Source organism: Notechis scutatus, chromosome Z (genome assembly GCF_049901735.1).
Source record: "Notechis scutatus isolate UNSWTSFEM ecotype Mainland chromosome Z, rNotScu1.2, whole genome shotgun sequence".
NCBI lineage: Eukaryota > Metazoa > Chordata > Lepidosauria > Squamata > Elapidae > Notechis > Notechis scutatus.
In genome coordinates, this window is record NC_142025.1 from 72,618,947 (window position 1) to 72,641,967 (window position 23,021).

The 23,021-nt window shown below is 35.2% G+C and overlaps 1 protein-coding gene across 8 annotated transcripts in view; it reads right to left on the bottom strand.

Moving 5' to 3' along the window:
* TPK1 (thiamin pyrophosphokinase 1) overlaps window positions 1–23,021 on the bottom strand; it is a 397,642-nt gene that overhangs the window by 73,447 nt on the left and 301,174 nt on the right. For 6 of the 8 annotated variants that reach the window (XM_087945983.1, XM_087945977.1, XM_087945980.1 and 3 more), the window contains one exon: window positions 8,786–8,897. In XM_087945983.1, coding sequence (XP_087802109.1) covers window positions 8,786–8,897 — 112 coding nt within the window. Of the gene's footprint in view, window positions 1–6,202; window positions 6,337–8,785; window positions 8,898–23,021 lie in introns of those variants that run through there. The other 2 variants (XM_087945981.1, XM_087945982.1) reach the window with 1 other exon arrangement.

Genomic DNA, 23,021 nt, shown 5'->3' on the forward strand with positions numbered 1-23,021 from the left:
GCTAATCTTTTTGGGCTCCTGTGCCGAAAATTGCATGCACGCTTGCGTGCCAGGACCCCGAAGGCAATGTGTGTGCCACCCCGCCTCCTGTGCATGCGCAGGCGATCCCCACTGCCCCCTTACCTGCACTGCATGCCTCCCAGCTGATTTTTGGCCCATTTGTGGCCTTTTTCGGCCTCCCAGACGCTCGAGGGAAGCCTCTTCAGCCTTTGGATGCCGAAAAATGAGCCCATTTCATCACTTCTGGTATTTCTGGAAATACAGGAAGTGACAAAACAGGCCTTGGAGGTGCATGCATGTGCAGTGCAGGTAATTTTGGCTGGGGCTCGCGTGCCCGCACAAATGGCTCTGTGTGCCACCTATGGCATGCATGCCATAGGTCCGCCATCATGGATGGGTCTAGGTATTTGTAACCTTCATCCTTTGCTAATGCTTTCAAATTGCTTCCATCATCATCCTTATCATCATCAACTTGTTGAAACAAATGAACCAGCTAGTCAGCCAGCCAATTGCCATCTAGCCTGATCTCTCAATTTGATTCATAGTCTGGGTCTGATAAAAACTTAACAGTTGAAGTCCTAACCAAAAGAACCTAAAAGCTGTCAAGGTCATGTCTGAATAAATAGGCCGTTCTGAGTAAGGTGGTTTTTTGCAAAGTCAGAATATTCAGGTCTGATAAGTTCAAATTTCCATGTATCTAGGCAGCCCTTTGGGTATTGCTCCAAGGGCTCCTATTACTATTGGTACAACCATTTATTTCTTCCTCCACAATTGCGCAACTTCAATTTGCAGATCGCAGTATTCTGTTACCTTTTTCTAGTTGTTTCTCTTCAATTCGTGCATCATTTGGTATTGTAATATCAATGAAAATTTTATTTTCCATAATAGTGATGTCAGTTGGGGTCAGATGTCTATCTGTTTGGATTCAAAAGTCTCACAAGATCTTGACATGTTCATTTTTAAGAACTTTGTCAATTTGGATTTCCCAAATTGCTAAATTCGAACCCAAACATCTGGCAAATGTTCTGGTAATGTATGATTTTGGCAACTTGATTATAACATTGTAAATAATCAGTTTTTGAGATTTTACTGCAGCCATTAATGATGATGATATTATTAGTATTGTTATTATTATGCTACCTGAAATGATGAGAATAGTGGAATATAAATGGTTATAATTAAATTGATCAACACTAATGGTAATAAAATAGAATATCTGAGACATTCCTTGAAATGCATGCAACAACTATTTTACTGAAGCCATATAAGATCTGGACAATGCCAGAGAGTTCAGATGAGAATTCTTCAGTACAATCATGGAAACAAGATAAGGTAAAATATATTAAATAAATTAAAATATTTTAAATTGTTGTATATGTATCATTTATATCAAAAAATGACAATAAAATGCTTTTAGCAATAGCAATAGTACTTAGTTATATACCGCTTCACAGCCCTCTGTAAGCTGTTTTGCAGAGTTAACATATTGCCCCCAACATTCTGGGTGTTCATTTGGCTGACCTCGGAAGGATGGAAGACTGAGTCAACCTTGAGTCAGTGAGACTCGAAGTGCCAAACTGCCAGCAGCTGGCACTCAGCAGAAGTGCAATACTGCATTTTATATAAATATAAAATTGTAGCCTGGGTGTGCTTTATTGAGTGCTACTTCTGTACATTTCTTTCTGTACATTTAAGAAATTGCAGAAAGAATCTATCTCTCTAATCTTGGTTGTCTACTATAGTTACCTTGCATAGCATCAACCATGACATATTAAAACATTTGTTTTACTGTATTCAAGTATGTCCCCACAGACAATAAAGGATTGGTTCCCAAAGCTACATAGCAAAATGTTTATAACTGAAATAGCTACTCAGAGCAATTGAATTCAAGAGATTTGAGCCATGACATCAAGACTGACATCTTATCTTTAAAGAACTACAAGAGCTAAGAAGGCAGCAAATGGCTGGAAGTAGCATGAAGACATGCTACTTTTAAATGTAAGAAAATCTGGCAAGCAAGTTGTTAGATTAGTTTAGTTTATTTGAACCTTATGTTAGGAAACTTCCCACTAGGCTAGAAGGGGATCAAGTGAATACCCAGCTTGGAATCATTACATAGCTGCAAGCAGCATCAAGATCCATAAAGTCTTTTCTGGACATTCCCGGGGGAAGGCAAGCAGTCTGGGGATATTCACGCAACATTGGTAGAAGACAACTAAGTTGCTTAATTTAGCTTTAGTGGCTCTGGTTGCTTGTTCCTGACACCATTCCCCCAGTTCAAGTAGAAGGATATACAAAGGAAGGCAGTCAAACTCACCAATCAATGAACCTGTTTTCATTAATAGATAATGTTTGAGTGATACACTCATGTGCATTGGCTCCAATTGAAAGAGTCCCAATTACAGTATGTAATCAACATTTGGTCACGTGGAAAAGACCATGTGACTATGAAAAGGAATTTGCAGCTGACAGATTGCTCCATCCAGATGATCATAAGTTTTCCAACCAAATTGACTTAGTGTTCAAAGGTTAAGTAATTTAATTACTATTTGAAAGTTTATTTTAAATGTATTGAGGCAATAGATCATTACGCATATTATATACTCTTCAACAGCAAGAAGTAAAGTGCATTTAGATCTACTGATTGTGTATATGCTAATGAAATATTGAAAAAGTATTCTAAAATACCAAAGCATTTATTTTATAATATCTCATAAAATTACAGTGAAAATATGCTTATTTTCAAGATCTGAAAGGAATCTTGACCAACCTATCCCAATTAAGAAAAGACATGTTATCAAGAAATAAATTATGTCCCTTTCAAATAGGAACTTTTACAATATATGTATGCTTGATAAAATTTAAGCCCAAACACTTCATTTTGAATAACAAAAGAAATGCCTATTGGAGAAAATTCAAGATCCCTAATTGAATAATAATAAGTTGCTTATATATCTTCTCCCAATGCTCAATTATTTGTTTGTCTGTTGGAAATACTATTTTAGAATAATTTAGCTTCTACTTTCCAAGAAACAAGTTTTCATGAATATAAAATGCTCACCAAATATGTTTACTAAGAAAAACAAATACAATATGTCAAAAATCTAAAACTGGTTAGGCATCTGTTTTATACAGAGAATTCCTACCCAGAAAGTGAAATGAAAAGAACTACTCTATAAATGTTAATACACAGCTATTTCCATAGAGTTAGATATGTAAATAAACTATCTAGCTTCTTTGCAATAATTATGCTGAAATGACATAGATTTTACTTTGATTGCTATCCCAAAATTTGTTTTTCTATCTAGATTTATATTTAATTAATTGATGCATATGTATGTGTATTATTACAATGCAAATTGTCAAAACAGTTCAATTTGTAGTAAAATTTATAGGGCAGATTGATAGAGATCTAGTTATAGATACACAAACAGACATAGAGTTATACACAGAATATATAAACTTTATATATGCTAAATATTTTGAAAAAGTAATTTAAAAAACACAAGGCATTTCACTTCCATTCCATTCCATTCCATTCACATCCAGGAATCAAAACCACAAGTACAAAAAATAGTCTCTTATTATACAACTTTTTTAAAGTTTGAAAAGTTGAAACAAATAAAATGCAAATTTAGGGTGAAAAATCAAAACACATATGCTGAGATGTACATTATTTATAATGTTTTACCCAGCAGGATATGTAGGACATCTACCCCAATACAATGCAGCATTTCCACATATTAAAATCAATGGGGCATATGGTCTAGGCTCCAGTATTCTTTATATGAATCTATATGACTTTGGTGGAATTTTTAATCCTCTGCCCTTTATTAAACTTAATGTAGTAAACTGGTGGCGCTTAGTCAGAATGTGTTCCCTACATCAGAAGTTTTCCAGATTTACAACAGATAAAAAAATTACAGACCGATATCTGTATTGAATGCGGATTATGTTAAGGTAATTAAGATTTAGAAATTGACCAGCTGTGAGTAGCTGCACGATGCTGTGAAGCTAATGTAAGTCTGGCTGATGTAACAAGAGTGATTCAGCAGGGTATGGGTATTTCCCTATAAGGCTGGAGAGTAAAGTTCTCCTTAAGAGGTGTGTATATAAATGGCAGCCATTAGAGAGCATGGTTCTCTTTCCTTGTGGCCAGTATTCAGTTCAGAAGTTCTCCGTGTGTTAGGAAGAAGAAAAGCTTGCTTGTAAAGGTATTTTGCTACCATGTGTATATTGTCTGTATATATCTGCTGTATATTAAACCACTGTTAATGTCTAAGTCTCTGTGTGCTGTGTGTTGCTCCTGGGTTATCACATAAAGGTAGTCATGCTGCCAAACACTCTGACAGACTGTAAAATATATGCCTCAAAAATTGCAGAAGACTAAAAAGGATTTTAAACCAATTTATATATCCAGATCCAAATGGATTTTTACCTAAGAGACAAATCAAAGACAATATGAGAATAATTTTAAATACACTGGAGAATTATGAAGCACACACAGGGAAGCAAATGGCATTGATTTTTCTAGACGCACTGAAAGCATTTGACAATGTGAACTGGCAATTCATGCTAGCACAACTATAAGATATGGATTTTGGGGAGATAGTTATTAATGTGATTAAGGTGATATATTATAAGCAAACAGCAAAGGTGATGGTAAATGGAGATATGACAGAGAGGGTTAACATTAGAACAGCTACAAGACAAGGATGCCCCTTGTCTCCCCTATTATTCATATTGACACTGGAAGTATTAAATAGAAATTTTAAGACAAAATATAGAGATAAAAGATATGGAAATAAAAAAGGAAAAATATAAACTACAGGCATTTGCAGACGATTTAGTTTTTATTTTGGAAGACCCACAAGAAACAAGGCCTAAACTAAAAAAAAAAAAAAAAGAGGAATATGGCGAAGTGGTAGGATTGAAAATAAATAAAGAGAAAACTAAGGTATTAGTTAAAAATCTCACAGAGATGCAGAAACAAGAATTAATGAAAGAATAGATATTCAGATTACTAAAAAAGTAAAATACTTAGGGATTTATTTGACAGCAAGATGTGTAACTATTGAAGGTAATTATTATAAATTGATGCAACAAATTAAAGCAGTTTTGGAGAAATGGAAAAAGCTGCAATTATCATTGATAGGAAGGATAGCTACAATAAAAATGAATATATTGCAGAGACTACTATATCTATTTCAAACAATTCTGATAAAATTGGAAAAATTATTTTGAGGAACTCAATAAAATAACATCAAGATATATTTGGCAAGAGGAAAAAGCAAGAATAAACCTAAAAATGCTGCAGGATTCAAGAAATAGAGGAAGCTTTGGGCTATCGAATTGAGAATTGTATTATCAGGCTGTGGTACTCACTTGCATAAAGAATGGATAGTATTAAGGAACAAAAGCTATATTGACCTTGGAGAGACATGACTTGCAATTGGGCTGGCATGCCTTTTTGTGGTATGGGAAAAATAAAATATCTGTATTGAATGCGGATTATGTTAAGGTAATTAAGATTTAGAAATTGACCAGCTGTGAGTAGCTGCACGATGCTGTGAAGCTAAGGTAAGTCTGGCTGATGTAAGTCTGGCTGATGGTTACTTTCAAATACATTATATTAGGAATGCATTATTGTTAGTGTGAGAGAAAGTCAGAGAACATTACTTGAGGATACTAGTTTGGCTTTCAACAATGGAAGCACTGGTTCACCCAAATGTTCTCAACATGGAAAATATTGTTAGATACAAAGATATTTTGAATGAAAAGGGGAACTCAAAACTGAGCAAGAATTGAGCGATCAAAGGATTGATATGACACAGTACTCACAAATGCAGATAACATTCTCGATATGAGAAAGATGTTAAACTACATGGTTTTTATAAAGAATTAACAGAATTAGACAAGATATTAACAGGGGCAGAAGAAAAATTGATAAAGAAAACACAGCTACCTATTAGGCATTAAATTGGAAGATAAACAAGTGAAGGAGACAATGATAGTATGGGGAAAAATGGTTATACAATTGAGTTAGATAAATGCCAAAAACTGTGGGACAGGAATTATAAATTAACAATGTCAATGACATAAAAAGAACATTTGTATAAATGTTTTATAGATGGAATTTCATGCCAGCGAGGTTGGCAAATATATTTAAAGTCAGATAAATGCTGGAAGTGCCACCAGATACCAGGATCATATTATCTTATGTAGTGGACTTGCTCAAAAGCAAAAAAATACTGGACAAAAATACATATGTGGCTGGAAAAATGATAAAGCAGCATATTGATTTAAAGCCAGAAATATTTCTGTTGGGGATTTTATCTGAAAAATATAGTAAGAGAAATGCATATTTAATTATCCATATATTAACTGCAGCTAGAATTGTATTTGCACAAAACTGGAAAAGTGAAGAGATATCCAGATGAGAATGTGATCAGGAAAATGATCAGGAAATAATGGAGTGTGCAGAAATTAATAGATTAACTCTTGCAATTAAGGAGAAAGAGCAAACTGAATATTCTATGACATGGGATTTATTTTATCAATGGTTAAATAACAAAAATGGAAGTGAGAAACAGGAAAACAAGATTAGAAGAACAGTGAAATAAAGAAGATATGTTAAGAGAGAGAAGTAAATACTATGATTAGTATGTTGAATATTACTATTTTAATATTGTCGAATTAATACTAATGTAATTAATAATGCTGTAAATTTTTATTACTATTTTACAAAGATATTTGTACCCAGATGACACACTGTTCAATTGAAGATGGAATTATTGTAATAAAAAATTAAAAAAAATATTATTATTAATAATAATAAAGTTTTCCAAGCAGCTGCTAATTATAGTTGTATCAAACTTGAGTTGCAAAATATTGCATGTCTACAAGTTGGCACTGAAAGAATAGAAAAACATGTCCAAAAGATGCTTTTTTTCAAAAGGCAACTGGACTTTCTTTGATTTACTTGAAGACATTTTGCTTCTCATCCAAAAAGCTTCTTGGATGACAAACTTTTTAAGTTGAAGAACTGAAGAAGCTTCTTAGATGAGAAGCAAAACGTCTTCAAGCAAAAACAAAGAAAGTCCAGTTGTCTTTTGAAAAAAGTATCTTTGGGACAACCATAACTTGGATGACTGAGAATCTCCATAAACAATATAGAAACATCTTGCTCTTTCTTGCCATCTAGTGATCATCTGAATCTCTGAATCTCAGATCTAGCAGTCTATTTAATTACCCTTGTTTATATATCTATAATTCATTTTAAATCCTCTATTGTTTTTTATAAATAACACAATTAATATACTCTTCTCTCCTTCTGTTTGCCCTATAACAACTACCTGTGAGGTGGACTGAGAGAGAATGACTAGTCCAAAGTCACCCAGTTGGTTTTCATGCCTAAGATGATACTAGAACTCAGTGTTTCTTAGTTTCTAGTCTGGTGCTTCAATCATTAAACCAAACTAGCTACCAATCTCTATGCAAGTGAAACCCATTTGGAAGGCGAGAGTTAAGTTCTAGGAACATAGGAATCCTGCAACATTTCCAACATCTGAAATACAATGAAGTGAAAGGGGCAAATAGTTCATTTTCCATCCTATTCAATACTGTTATGATTAAAGAGGATCTCAACAAATGTTTTACAAGAAAACGAACACCTTCCTATGAAGTATACTAAATATTTAAAATCAGCTAATCCTCTTTTCCCTTAGCTATAAGACTTACTTCTACTTGTCTGTTTTCCATCTATAAATGTAAATATATGTATTCAGATATATTTATACAGATGACTATCCTTCTTTCTAGGCCCTTCTGGGTGACAAGAGTGGTGAGCTTTGCTGTGGACTGAGAGTACCTGTAACCTTGTCATTGAAAGTTTTTTGACAAAGGAAAAAAGATGATACTGGCTAGGAGCAAATATTGCCTTCCTCCCAGTCAAACAGAACTATAGTTATCATAGTCTTTCTTACCCGTCTCCTCAAATATTTAAGGTTTCTCTAATTATCTGTTTCCAGGCAAAGTGCAATTCCCCCAAAATGAATACTATAATATTAATAAATATGAATGGGATGCTATCTGTAATATACAGTTAACTAAACACACTAAATTATCATATAATTCCTTACACATCTATCTGAAATAAAGTATTATAGAACATAGAACATAAAAATAATAGATTTGGAAGGGACCTTGGAGATCTTCTAGTCCAACCTCCTGTTCAAGCCGGAGACCCTATACCATTTCAGACAAGTGGTTGTTCAGTATCTTTTTGAAAGCTTCCAGTGATGGAGCACTCACAACTTCTGTCATTGCTCTAACTGTTAGGAATTTTCTCCTTAATTTTAGGTTGCTTCTCTCCTTGGTTAGTTTCTATCCATTGCTTCTCATCTTGCTCTTTGGTGCTTTGGAAAATAGCCCCTCGATTTTGTAGGAGCCACACTGGTTTCCATCGATTACTTCTCATCTGGTTTTCTGGTGCTTTGGAAAATTTCTTTTTCATTAGACTATTAATGAACAATAACTGTTCTTTGTATGTTTTAACTTCCAGTCCCTAATCATCTTGGTTACTCTTCTCTGCATTCTTTCCAGAGTCTCAACATTTTTTTTTAATATTGTGGTGACCAGAACTGGATGCACTATTCTAATATGGTCTTACCAAGGCTTTGTAAAATGGCACTAGAACTTCACATGATATTGATTCTATCCCTCTATTAACTATATTTTTAATAAAATTATATTTTGTAGAGTAGGAAAAAGGTATCTTACTTACTGAGGTTCCATTTTAGACCTGTTGTTGTTACACATTCACAAGGATTCCCAACTGGAATTAGACCACACCACTTCCCTTCAAGTCCTGTGTTCACAAGAAGTTTGTGCTTGCCCTGTAACACATAGAGAACACTGATGCAGGCTTAAAATACACAAATGCAAATTCTATGTTAAAACAAGTAAAGTAGACACAAGCCAAATCTGAGACATTAAATTATGGCATAGGGCAGGAGTGTTAAACTCAAGGCCTGCAGGCCAGATCTGGCTTGTGATGTGGTTGCATCTGGCCCACAGGGTGATCCCGGTCTACCCACGTCACCTGGTCTATCCATTGCAAAGAGGAAACATTGTGGTAGTGTACCTTCAGCTTGGTCTACCCAATGCGAAGAGGAAACATCAGACCAACATGGTTTCAGCCCGGTCTCCCTATATTGCTTCGGCCTGGTCTACCCATTGTGAAGAGGAAATATCAGGACAATGTGTCTTCAGCCTGGTCTATCCAATGCAAAGAGGAAACATGCCAGCAGTTTGGGGACTGGCGTCAAGCTGTCTATGCCCACCCAGTTGGTCATGCCTACCCAGTCAGCCATGCCCAATGAATGGTGTCAAGCTGGCCATGCCCATCCAGTTGACCATGTCCACCCGCCCCCCCAAAGTCAACCATAGCCTTGATGTGGCCCTCAATTAAATTGAGTTTGCCACCTCTGGTATAGGGTTTTTCTATCCTTTGGATCTATTCACACTTATTTGGGCATACGTTTCATTGAATTTAATGTTCATTTGATTGTTCAAAACAGAGTGCACATGAAATTTGCATCTTTACAAGAATAAAAATGAAATGTGGAAAGTTGTTCTATGGTGAAATATTAATGTATTCTTCTTAGAAAATTCTAACATTTCAACCTGAAACTCAAAATCAATCTAAATTGTCATAGGTTTTGACCTAATCTAATTATTGACTGCATTGTGGGTCACCTAGATCAAGTCCTAACCCAGTCATTGTCAATCAATTAAGTTTCCAACCGCCCCTTTGGAGATGATTGGGAAAACTAATAACAGGAGAATATTTGCATTCCAGACAAGAATTGAAAAGGAGCTTTTTGAAATGTGGAACCATTAGGGTTATACAACTTTACATGAAATGAAAAGAATAATTGGCTAATAGCCATGAATACCAAGAATTTCTGGATTCAGTGACATAAAATTTATATGAGTTACTAAAAGAAAAATGGGGTAGTAGGGTATCTGTAATGAATTATAAAACTTATTTACTCAATTTCCTACCTAACTTTATAACCATAATTTTCCCAAATAACTAAGCTTATGAATTTTTCTTGAGAATCAACCTTTTCATTATTGGAACAAGTTATTGGGCTAGATGAAGATTTTGATCTGATGACTCATTATGAATTTTACTAAAACCACTGCTTTCAGAAACATATGACAAAAAAATGACAAAAATAATTGTATGCAAGGAGTCAAAGGTCTGTATTGTGACGCACATTTTATGATTTAATCTATCCCCCAATGAGCTTCAAGTTGCATATGTTTGTATAGTCCTCTCCACTCAATATGATTTAAGTTTATTTATTTAAAACATTTACATAGCCATCATCTTCTAACTAACTATGGGCAGCTTCCAATCAAAAATTAAAACAACATATAGAGTTATATGAAAACTATAAATTAAACAGATGAAAACCTGGTGCCAAGTCAAATTTCTAATGTGCAATTATTCAAATTTATCCCAGCACTTACGGCAAAAGCCAGGTCACCAAACCTTCAGGGGCCACTTCCTAGCTCTCATCAGATGGCAATATTTAGGGAAAAGGACTAGGAGCATGCCCACATTATATGACTTCATAGGATTGGTAGATGTCATTAGAGATATGCCCTGTACCATATAGAGCTTGAAAGGTGATGGCCAGGGCCTTGAACTGTGTTCCAAAAGAAACTGGAAGTCAGTGCAGCTTGTACACAAAGGGGTTACATGAAGAAACCTTGGGGTCCCCACTACTGTCTGCATTCTGGAGTAGCTGAAGTTTCCCAGTGGTTTTCAACACCAATCTCATGTAAAGTATATTGCAATAATCCAAACAGGAGGTGACCAAGGCAAGAGTGATTGTTAGCAAGTTTAATACAGTTCAGGAGAACAATGCCTTCAAATTTCCAAAATTTTAGAAAAAAAAATGGTGAAAAGGTTTTAATGCATCTTATTTTATATTTTGGATTAAGTAGAAAGTTTTAATTCATCTTATTTGTCTATTAGAGCTTTCATTTAAACTATTTAAAACCAATTTAAGAAGAAGTTACAATGCTATCCATTTAAAAATATTGAAATATTAAGTACATGTTAAGCATCTGTCAGTGTAATAAACAGAATTTCAAAGGTCATGGTTGTCCCAAAGGTGTTTTTTCAAGAGGCAACCAGATGTTCTGGTTTTTCTTTGAAGATGCTCTGCTTCTCATCCAAGCAGCTGAAGAAGTTTCTTGGGTGAGAAGAACGTCTTCAAAGAAAAACCAGAAAGTCCAGTTGCCTCTTGAAAAAACACCTTTGGGATTTTTTTGGGTGGTGGTGGTGGTGGGAGTCTTGCCTCAGCACAAGGATGCACTTCAAAAACTAGTTAGGTGGACCATATATGAACACCCTTCATAAGGTCTAGTGCATATGAACAATCAACCAGTGGAACAGCTTGCCCTCGGAAGTTGTGGGAGCATCATGACTTGAGACTTTCAAGAAAAGATTGGACTGCCATTTGTCAGAAATGGTGTAGGGTCTACCACTTGGGTGGGGGGTTGGACTAGATGACCTACAAGGTCCCTTCCAACTCTGATTATCTGTTATATCACAATAATGTAAATAAATAAGCAATCTAAGTTATCTAGATCCACAAGTACAGTTATATACCAAATCTAATCTTATGCTCAGCTGGCTATTGCACAGAAAAGGCATCACTCTTGGTCACAAATAAAGCAATGTGATTTGATGTAGATTCATCCTTCAACTTTAAACTTGAAAAGAGAGAGGGTGAAAAATAGGTTGAGGAAATATTGACTATTCTCTTTTATGCTTTAGCCGGTTCCAAACGGGCAAAGTCCAAAACAGGTTTAACATGTTTGTTTCTGAATCCAGATCTTTTTTCTGACTATGCTTTTATGAATGTTATTGCTGACAAAAATCATGTTATATAATATAACCATATTGATTTTTATCTTATTAAACAATTTTTTTAAACAATAACCTCGATCAATCAGAAAAATTTATTCTGTTCTTTCTCAATTTTCATTTTATATCTGGTGATGGGAGATAAAGATAAATTTTTAACTTCAGATATATGAAGATCCAAGGAGTAATTTAATCCAAAACAAACCTGTGTTTTTCCACATTGTCTTTATTATACAGCTTTAATAACTTTTCTCACACTTATACAGCATTTTGATTTAACAACCCTAAAAATTCTTTAAATTTGACTTTAAACTAATATATAAATAATACAAATTGAAGGCTGAAAAATATAGTCCTATGGTGATCTACAGTTTATTATTAATTTACTGCATAGTGGCATGCTTTGGGGGGTGGGGTTTCCAGTGGTGGTATTCATCAGGTTCTGACTAGTTCTGGAGAACCGGTAGCGGAAATTTTGAGTAGTTTGGAGAACCAGCAAATACCACCTCTGACTGGAGATTTTACAGTATCCTTCCCCTGCCATGCCCACCAAGCCACGCCCACAGAACCAGTAGTAAAAAAAAATTGAATCCTAGCACTGCAGGGTTCTCTTAATGATCTATTCTACTTAGTGGTAAACAAAATGAAAACATCTCTAACATGAATAAATTGGTAATTGCTTGCAACCTTGGGACTGGCAACATAAAAGTAAATATAACCTTGGACTGCCTGCCTGGATCCTTGCTGGCCATCAAAGATCCTATATATTCACTGTCTATAGGTCTGTCTCCATGATCTCTAGTGATGGAAATGCTTTTGTTGGCTTTGATTGGTATTTTGCAATATGTGTTATCCAAGTAAGTTGGATTCCTAGACTAACCGGAATTCCTAACAAGAATGTCTAGTTAGCATTCAAAGACTGGCATTATTTTCACAACATCTGGTTTTCTGAGCAGTGAAATCATTCATAAAAAACATTCAATTCTATGGAACGCACAATGCAGTCTCAGCTCAGTTTTTAGACTATGACTTCACTAGGACTATTCCTGTTGTCATCAGTAAAAGTGTATAGTTGCTTTCTCCAGTTTCCCTCATGCCATAGTCTTCTGAACAGACATTACGTCAGTGTGGCTACTTTCTTGTGAGGTAACTGCATGCTACTTACAACATGACCATGCGACCAAATCCAAATTTGTGTGATTATTTTTCACTCAATCCATTCCTACTGTACATATAGTGCATTACTATTTAGGTTGCCACCATACTGAATGAATTAATTCAAAACGACAAGTTTGGAACTCTATGGGTTTCTTTAAACAATATCAAGACTCAGGAAGTGCAGCTTCCCTGTTGCAGCACTGCTCTCTAGAATAAGCTTCCACCAACCCAGTTGGTGTTCCAGATGGCCATAAAGATTTAGTTGTTCTCCCAAGGTTTGGATTAGTATTTAGAATCCCCTTTGTTAAATGTTAGATATGATCCTTTGTGGTATCTTATCATGTTTTCCGTATTGTTTCTTTTTCTTTTTCTTCTGTTCTAATTTTGTTATTACTTATATTGTTTTTAATGTTGTTTGGTATATTGTGGGCTGATATGAATTCAATTGGAATAAAATTGAATAAAGCCAACAAAATTATAGATCTTTGTATATTTGTCCCCATCCTCTGGGCCACAGCAAACTCGCAGGCTGTGGCCTATTCGCAACTGGGCCACACAAGCAGCAGGCTGGTGCACATGCATTTATGCTCAGCTCGACTTGTATGAGCAGCAGGCCAGGGTGTGTGCACATGTGCATGCAGTTCAATTTGCAGAAGTGGAGCTGTGTGCGCATGCACGTGCACACCATCCTGTTGTTTGCGCAGCCCAGTTCCCCTCCCCCAACAGGCCACCAAGCCACCAAGGTTGGGGATTGCTATTGTATGCCACTTGACGATACAATAAATTCACTCAACAGGTGTATGCACAATTCAGTTGAGATACGTATTTTCTTCTGCAAGTATATTAATAAGAGACATGAAGTAGATAATTTAAAACTGACTCAAATACACCAAAATACTAATAATTTATATTGCTGGATGCATTTGTCATACTAAAGTACCAGACTAATCCTAAGTGTTGGGAAGAATGAAAAAATTAAGGATAATATCATTCTGGAACAGTCACTTCTCCAGGCTGTTCTTTCATGCTATAGGGACTGGGCTGGGCTTTTCCTCTTCAGCATCAGCTTGCCTGGCTAGTACCTGTTGAAGAACATGGTACTAGTTAATTCTTTTATGATGTAAGCATTTTCATGTATCATTTGATTAGAACAATTTTCTTTCACTGAATACTAGATGTTGCCTTTGCAAGTGAACAACTGAAGACACTGGAAAAGCAAAGAAGTTGGCCTGTTCAATAGATTCTAAACAGATCTATTCAGATGAAAGAGGAAGAATCTTGATGGTGGAAACGAAGATTAACCAAAAAAAAAAAAAAAAGACATTGATATTACCAAATAATAAGCAAGAATTTTTTTATTAAGCATTACACAACAAAATATTGGAAATGGAATATCAAAATATCTGTCTCGTAGGAGAATTTAATGCAATTGTGGATGAAAAACTAGACTATAAATGCTCTACAATATGGAAAAAAGAGTGAAAGAGACTACCTAAGACATTTTTCAAAATTACAGAAGAAATTTGTATACAGGATGTCTAGAGAGAAATAAACTCAAAAAAGACTTGGATTTTTCCTTAAAGAAAATAAAAGTGAAGATAACTGACTCCAGATTGTATGGGATACGGCCAAAGCATATTTCAGAGGATTAGCTATAACCTATAAGGCTAAAAATAATAAAGAGAAAAAACAACAGGATATGATGTTAAGAGAAGTGTTTAAGAAATTAGAGTCAGACCTCCAGTTTTCTTGTTGTTGGAGCTGGTGCAGAATCCAGGATCATGTGCAGTTTTGCTTCGAGCTAACTTGCTGGAGGGTCCCAATTAAGACCAGAACCACCCTGGAGGGGTGGTGAAGAAAGGGGGAATCACCTGGAGGGTTGAGGGGTGCCACAACTCCCTTCCCTGACAGGAAAACCCCTTCCAAAGGCAAGCAGTAGCAGTGGTCTTAAAATGGCCACCACGAAGACGAAGAACTAAAGTTTGTGCTGGAGAGGAGAAGTAGCAAGTGGAGTGCAAACCAGGCAAAATGCATGGATTTTGAGGTACCCCGGTATTCTCCAAACTATATTGGAGAAAAGTATGTGGAAGCTGCAACAAAAGAGAGAGAGAAGGAAATTGGATTTTATAAAATTGGCTTGAATTACTGTATTGGATTAATTTGGAGGAGAAAATTTAAAGGAAAATATTTGAACACAACAAAGGTTTAGAAATTAAACTGGATAACTATTGGATTATGGACACTCAAAGGGCCTAACTAAATGCTGAAATTGAGTGTGTGGAAATGGAAAAAATAATAGTTAATGATTGAAATTAGCAAATTTAATAAAAGTACTATATTCAATAAAGAAAGTTAAAGTTAAGGAAGGAGTGGACAGTGAAAAAGGCTCAACAGCGCCACCTAATGATATAGGAAAACTTCAGTGATCTTATCTTTTAAAAAGTGTTTGATCTTTCTAAGAAATTGGACTTTGGAACTTAAAAGGAAGTAAAAGAAACTCCATTATAAAAAACAAAAACCCTGGAAAGTGACATTAGAATACTACAAAGGGGAAGTTATTTGAAAATATTGGCATAGAACCACCCGGAGAGTGTGGGAAACAGTTGGGAAAGGGCCACTTGAAAATTTGGAACAAAGATTTAAGGACATTGATTGTTGAAAATAAACTTAAATGATACTGACTGAAATAATATATTGAACTTTGGGGCTCAATACATCAATTAGGGAAGAGGAAAAGAAAAAAAGGAGAAGATACAATGGAGGAATTATTTGTTGAAATTAGTGCGGACTTGCAAGACATAAGGGAAATGATGAAAACTAGATTTGAAATGTGCAATTATGTATTACAGAAATTAGAAATGGCAACCCAGCATGTAGAAGAAGAATGCAAACCAGAGGGGGAGGAATTTAACAAAGAAGAAGCCAGATTTGAAGAACAAGGGATCAACAATTACTCAAGCAGGGGGGGAAAGGAATTCAAATTAAAAATGTGTGGTCTGATGTGATAATAAAAGGGAAAATGGTTTGGAAAATGGAAAAAAGGAGAGGAGAAAAGCGGAAAAGGGAAGCTCAAAAGAAAAATCGAAAGAGGGAGGGAGAAAAAGTTAATAATTGGAATGAGAAATGGAGAGGAATAAGAATGGGGAAAAGGGAATTAAAAGAAAGAACCAGAAAATAAAGAGAAACAGGAAGCAAATGAGGATGAAAAGGAACTATATTGTTAAAAGAGCGAGAGACAATGGGTGAAATTTAAAAAAGAGGATAGGAAAGAGATTCTGCAAGGTAATAAGGTGTGAAATAAAGGATTATGTATAGAAAATAGATAAGTCTGTAACTGATGTGATTTTTTCCTTTTAGTTTCTTTTTTTCCTTCTCTTTCCTGTTATTAAAGAATTATTGCTATACTAGACATGAAATTTAATGGAATAAATATGGAATTGGAAATTTATCATAAAAATATCATATATTAATTAATGATGTATAAGAAAAGGGGGGAAGATGATGAAATGGGAACTATTATGGAAAGATTAATATCAGTTGCTATAATTAATTGATTAGACTAATATTTTTGTAATGCATAAATGATTTATAAGGTGATTGGGAAAATGTATTGCAGAATCTGACAAAAAAGTATGTGTGTGTGTTATTGGTTATTGGTCTTGGAGTTTGGCTGGCAACATTGTGTTCCTGTATTGGAGATTTTTAGTGCGGCTTGGCTCCAATCAAGACAAAAAAAGCCACAAAACAGACAGAAGATATTAGAAACACCAATCAAGCAGAACACAACAAACTCCAAGACCAATAAACACAGACCAAGACTCCCAAGCAATCAGGATGAAGAAAAAAACCATTCTGGCACAGCAGTAGGCTAGCCCCAAATTTAAAACTGAAACGGCTGTGAAAGTCTGACTCATAGAAGAACACAATACAGAAGCCTGATGATGGCAGATGAGATTCTGCCAAAACGTTGCTATAGCTTTAAAAGCACAACTATAATGACGTGGGAAAATACCCTAACAAAGCTGAATACCATATATGTGTGTGTGTGTGTGTGTGTAGGTCTAGGTGTGTTTGGGTCTTTTCCAGTATAAGATTAAGAGTATCTTGGCGACATTTCGGCGAGGTCCCACTCACCATCCTCAGTCTGGTGCTTTCAGCTTCGTGCCAGTGCAACCAGTGTGAGGTCACATAAGATGGTGGCTCTTTGGACTTCGAGTTTCTCATAGGTCCTGGTTAGCCGGAAGGTTTCCTCCCTGTAGAGGTACGATATTTGTTTTCATAGATTTTCACGGGTACAGGTTTGTAGGTCTAGGTGCGTTCGGATCTTTTCCCATGTAAGATTAAGAATATCTTGGCGATGTTTGGCGAGTCCCACTCACCATCCTCAGGCTGGTCCTTTTGGCTTCGTGCCAGTGTGGCATGAAGCCAAAAGCACCAGCCTGAGGATGGTGAGTGGACCTGCCAAACATCGCCAAGATACTCTTAATCTTACATGGTTAAAGACCCGAACACACCTAGACCTACATACCTGTACCACGTGAAAATCTCAATAACAAATATATATATATATATATATATATATATATATATATATATATATATATATATATATATATATATATATATATATATATATATATATTTTCTTAAGTTTTCACGGTACTTACCATGTATGTTATTCAGCTTTGTTCGGGTATTTTCCCACGTCATTGTAGTTGTGCTTTTAAAGTTGTAGCAATGTTTCGGCATAATCTCATCTGGCATCATCAGGCTTCTGTATTGTGTTCATCTGTGAGTCAGACTTTTACAGTGGTTTCAGTTTTAAATTTGGAGCTAGCCTACTGCTGTGCCAGAATGGTTTTTTTTTCATCCTGATTGGTTGAGAGTCTTGGTCTGTGTTTATTGGTCTTGGAGTTTGCTGTGTTCTGCTTGATTGGTGTTCCTAATATCTTCTGTCTGTTTTGTGGCTTTTTTGTGTGTCTTGATTGGCTGGCAACATTGTGTTCCTGTATTGGAGGCTTTTAGTGCAGCTTGGCTCCGAGTAAATGGACAGCTATCATTTGTTAGGAAGCTAGGTTTCATCTGGGTGCCTGGTTGGGGTGTGTTTGAGCAGGGGGTATCTGTTTGTGCCCAGGTGCTTGCCTGGCTAGTGGTGTGGAGATTTTTTTTGTTTGTGAGTGCAGGCTTCCAAATGATTGACAGTCTGGTGTACTGTGTATATGTAGATTGAAATAAAAAACTTTTATTAAAAAAAAAAAGAAATTAGAATCAGAACTTCAAAGAGACGCACAAAAGAAAATGCTTAAAAGAAAACTGGAGCTAATTAAACACAAATTGAATTTAATAGTATCAGAAGAAATGGCCAACAAGTTGAAAGGCCAAACCAATTTTTTTTGAGAATGCAAATAAACCAGGAAGATGATTATATAAACTAAAAAAAGAAAGAGAGGAAAAGGTGATAAATAAACTGAAAGATGAGCAGGGATGCATTCAATTCCAAAATGAGGTATTAAAAAAAATAGTTAAAGAATATTATAAGAAGTTATATGATACAGAAAAAAAAATCCATGGAAAAAAATTACACAATATATGGAAGAAGGTAACCTACCGAAAATTCCAGAAAAATTTAAAAATATAATAAATGAAAAAAATAACAATGAGGGAACTGACAGAAGCAATAAAAAGACAGAAAAATGATAAAAACATAGGACCAGATGGGCTATCAGCAGAATTTTATAAATGCTTTTCAGATATGTTAAACTCACCATTAAAGGAAATTTGTAATGAGCTATTATTAGAGGATTATCTACCAAATACATGGACAGAAGCAAATATCACTCTAATACCAAAAGAAGATGTAGACTTGACACAGATAAACAAATATAGACGAATATCTCTATTAAATGTGGACTATAAAAATTTTGCCTCAATAATAGCAGACAGATTAAAAAAAATTCTGGTTAAATTCATCCACCCAAATCAAAATGGTTTCTAACCAAAAAGACAAACAAAACAACTTAAAGATTATTCTAGATACACTAGAATACTCTGAAACACACCCAGGAAAACAAATGGCACTAATTGTTTTTAAATGCTCAGAAAGCTTTTGATAATGTAAGCTGGCAGTTTATGTTACATCCATTAAATTGTATGGATTTGGGGGGAAATGTATAAATGTAATCAAGATGATATACTATAAACAAACAACAAAAGTAATTGTAAATGGGGACTATATAAAGAATTTTAATATAAAGAAAGGCATAAGGATGTCCACTATAGCCTTTATTGTTTATATTGACTTTGGAAGCATTGAACAGGAACATCAGACAAGATCCAGAAATTAAAGGAATGGAGATAAGAGAGGAAAGATATAAACTACAAGCATTTGCTGATGATTTTGTATTCATTACAGAAGAACCATTGGAAATGATTCCTAAACTATTTAAAAAGATAGAGGAATTTGGAGAAGTAGCAGGACTGAAGACAAATAGAGAAAAAACTAAAGTTATAGTCAAAAACCTCACACAGAAACAAAAAGTACAATTGACAGAAAAAGTGGACTTTCAGATAGATAAGAAAGTTAAATATCTGGGAATATACTTAACAGCAAGATGTGCAACAATAAAAGAAGATATGAGCCAGCAGTGTGCAGCCGCCGCCAAAAAAGCTAATGCAATCGTAAATTGTATTAACAGAGGGATACAGTCAAGATCAAGGGAAGTACTAATACCACTCTATAAAGCCTTAGTAAGACCACACCTAGAGTACTGCATCTAGTTTTGGTCACCACATTATAAAAAAGATGTTGAGACTCTAGAAAAAGTACAGAGAAGAGCAACCAGGATGATTAGGTGACTGGAGGCTAAAACATACAACGAACAGTTGCAGGAACTGGGCTTGGCTAGTCTAGTAAAGAGAAGGACTAGGGGTGACATGATAGCGGTCTTCCAATATTTGAGGGGCTGCCACAGGGAGGAAGGGGTCAAACTATTTTCTAAAGCTCCTGTAGGCCAGACAAGGAATAATGGATGGAAACTGAACAAGGGAGAGATTCAACCTGGAAATAAGGAGAAACTTTCTGACAGTGAGAACAATCAACCAATGTAACAGCTTGCTCTCGGAAGTTGTGGGAGCACCATCACTTGAGACTTTCAAGAATAGATTGGACTGCCATTTGTCAGAAATGGTGTAGGGTCTCCCGCTTGGGTAGGGGGTTGGACTAGATGACTTACAAGGTCCCTTCCAACTCTGATTATCTGTATCTGTTATCTGTATCTAAGATAATTATATAAAATTATTCAACCAAGTAAAATTAGATTTCAAAAAATGGAAACATCTATCAATGTTGGGAAGGATTTTCCTGTTCCAAACAGTATCTATAAAAATTGAGAAGAAATTCTTTGATGATTTGAATACATTGATATTGAAATGTATTTGGCAAAGAAAAAAGCTAGAATTAAAATGAAAATGTTACAAGAATCTAAAGATAATGGAGGATTTGGGCTACCAGATTGGCTTTTATATTACCAAGCATGTGTTATAACATGGCTAAAAGAATGGATAACTCTCAGACACAAGAGATTGTTATTCTTAGAAAGACATGATGGGATGGCACACCTTTTTATGGTATGAGAAGAATAAACTTCACAGATACTTTCAAAATCACTACATAAGAAACTCACTATTATCAGTATGGGGGAAAAAATAAAAGCTAAGATCTATTTAAGAATCCCAGAATGGCTCTCAATGATAGAAGCATTTTCATATCCAAATCTGGTGAAGTTTGAAAAAAAAAGTGACATATAAAGACATTTTGGGCACTGAAGGGAAATTAAAATCTACGGAAGAGCTTGAACACCAGGGTATTAAATTATCACTGTGGCCTCAATTACAAATACAATCTAGATATGATAAAGATATGAAAATGTATGGTTTTTATAAAGGACAGATAAACTTCTATCAAATATTGTTGAATTCTAATGAAAAACTAAATAAGAAAATGTATAATTTTCTACTAAAATAGAAAATGGAGGATGAACAAGTAAAAGACACAATGATACAGTGGCCAAAAAACTTTAGATATAATATAGAATTAGAGAAATGGCAAAAGTTATGGGAAAGAAACTATAAATTAACAATGGCAACTTCTTACAAAGAAAATTTATATAAAATGTTTTACAGATGGCACTTACCACCTGTTAGGTTAGCTAAAGTGTTTAAAAATATGTCCAGGAAAAGTTGGAAATATAACCAAAAAATGGACAGATATTAACATATGTTATGGACCTGTGTTAAAGCAAAAAAAAAAAAAAAAAGGGCAAAAATACATAAGTGGTTAGAAAAGATAATAGGAAAACATGTAGATTTTAAACCTAAACCTTTTCTATTAGGTATAGCACCAGAAAAACTTGATAAACAAAATATATATTTAATATTGCATATATTAACAGCAGGAAGGATTATATTTGCGCAATATTGGAAAAATGAAGAAATACCACGAGATGAAGATACTGGGTTATGCGGAAATGGACACTTACATTGAACATTAAACAGAAAGAAGATACAGAATATTATCAAACATTCTACCAGTGGTTGGAAAAAAGGGAGATTAAGAATGTAATCTGTATTGCTAAACAAGTAAAATAACCCAGATAACACGATGTTTATTAAGCACAAATAAATGTAAACAATAGAAAATTAATAAAACTTTATATATATAAAAAAGGAGTTGGCCTGTTATGCTCCAGTTTCTCACTGATGCAAAAGCAGATGTGAAATGACTTCCTGCTTTATATTTAGAGTCTTAACAGACTAGCAAGCAGGGTGGGATTCAAATTTTTTAACAACCGATTCTGTGGGTGTGACTTAGTTGGTGGGTGTGGCTTGGTGGTCATGTTATTGGCTGGGCGTGGACAACTCAATATCACTCACATTGAGGCACGCATCTCCTCACCTGGCCTCTCATGACTGCGGGGATGCTGCAACAGTCGTAAGTGTGAAAAATGGTCATGATTCACTTTTTTCAGTGCCATTGTAACTTTGAATGGTCACTCCACACAAGCAAAGTACCAGCAAAGGAAGGGAAAAAAACTCCAGAGACGTTCCTGAGACAGGAAGTCTAGTCCTGCCAAGAATGTAATAAGGGTTAATGGAGAAGCAGTTTCTGTAAGCAACACCAGAATGTTTCCTTCCTGCCTTCCTTACAGGATTAGGCCAGTAATTTCTTCTAACAACCGGTTCTCCGAACTGCTTAGAATGTTAACAACAGGTTCTAGTGAATAGATACGAACTGGTAGAATCCCACCACTGGTCACACTGTGGCTTCGGGCTAAATTTCACTGTCCTGCAGCAGGCGCTGTGGGAGTAGGGAGCAGGCCATGGAGGCAACAGGTGTGAACTGGTAGAATCCCACCCCTGCTAGCAAGTCTCTGTTAAAACTGTCCAGGAGTTACTGTGGTTTTTCTTGAATTCCCGGACCATTGTCATTGCCATAATTCTAATCCTGAATATAATCCTTATTCTTTTTATATTACTTAGTTTTAGGTTATAATATGCAATACCATATTAACAAGCACGTGTAAGTTTCCCATTTTAAAATATACTATAAAATTAAAATTGAGCTGAATGTCCATGAGAAGGCACAGTCAAGTTCAATATACCTATTTCAATGATGTGTTACTAAACATATTGCAGTGGTCAAATGAAAGTACTTCCTCAAAACTGTGCAAGTGTTTTAAAGCAGAATGTGGCTCTTCCTGACATCTCATTTATCACCACAGTAACAGAATTAATTACTTATTCCTACACAATTTTACTTTTTTGGAAGATTACAAATAATATTAGGAATGAATTTGCAACATAGCATGGGATGATAAAATAAAATAGATTTACATAGACAAGTGTAGGCATATAA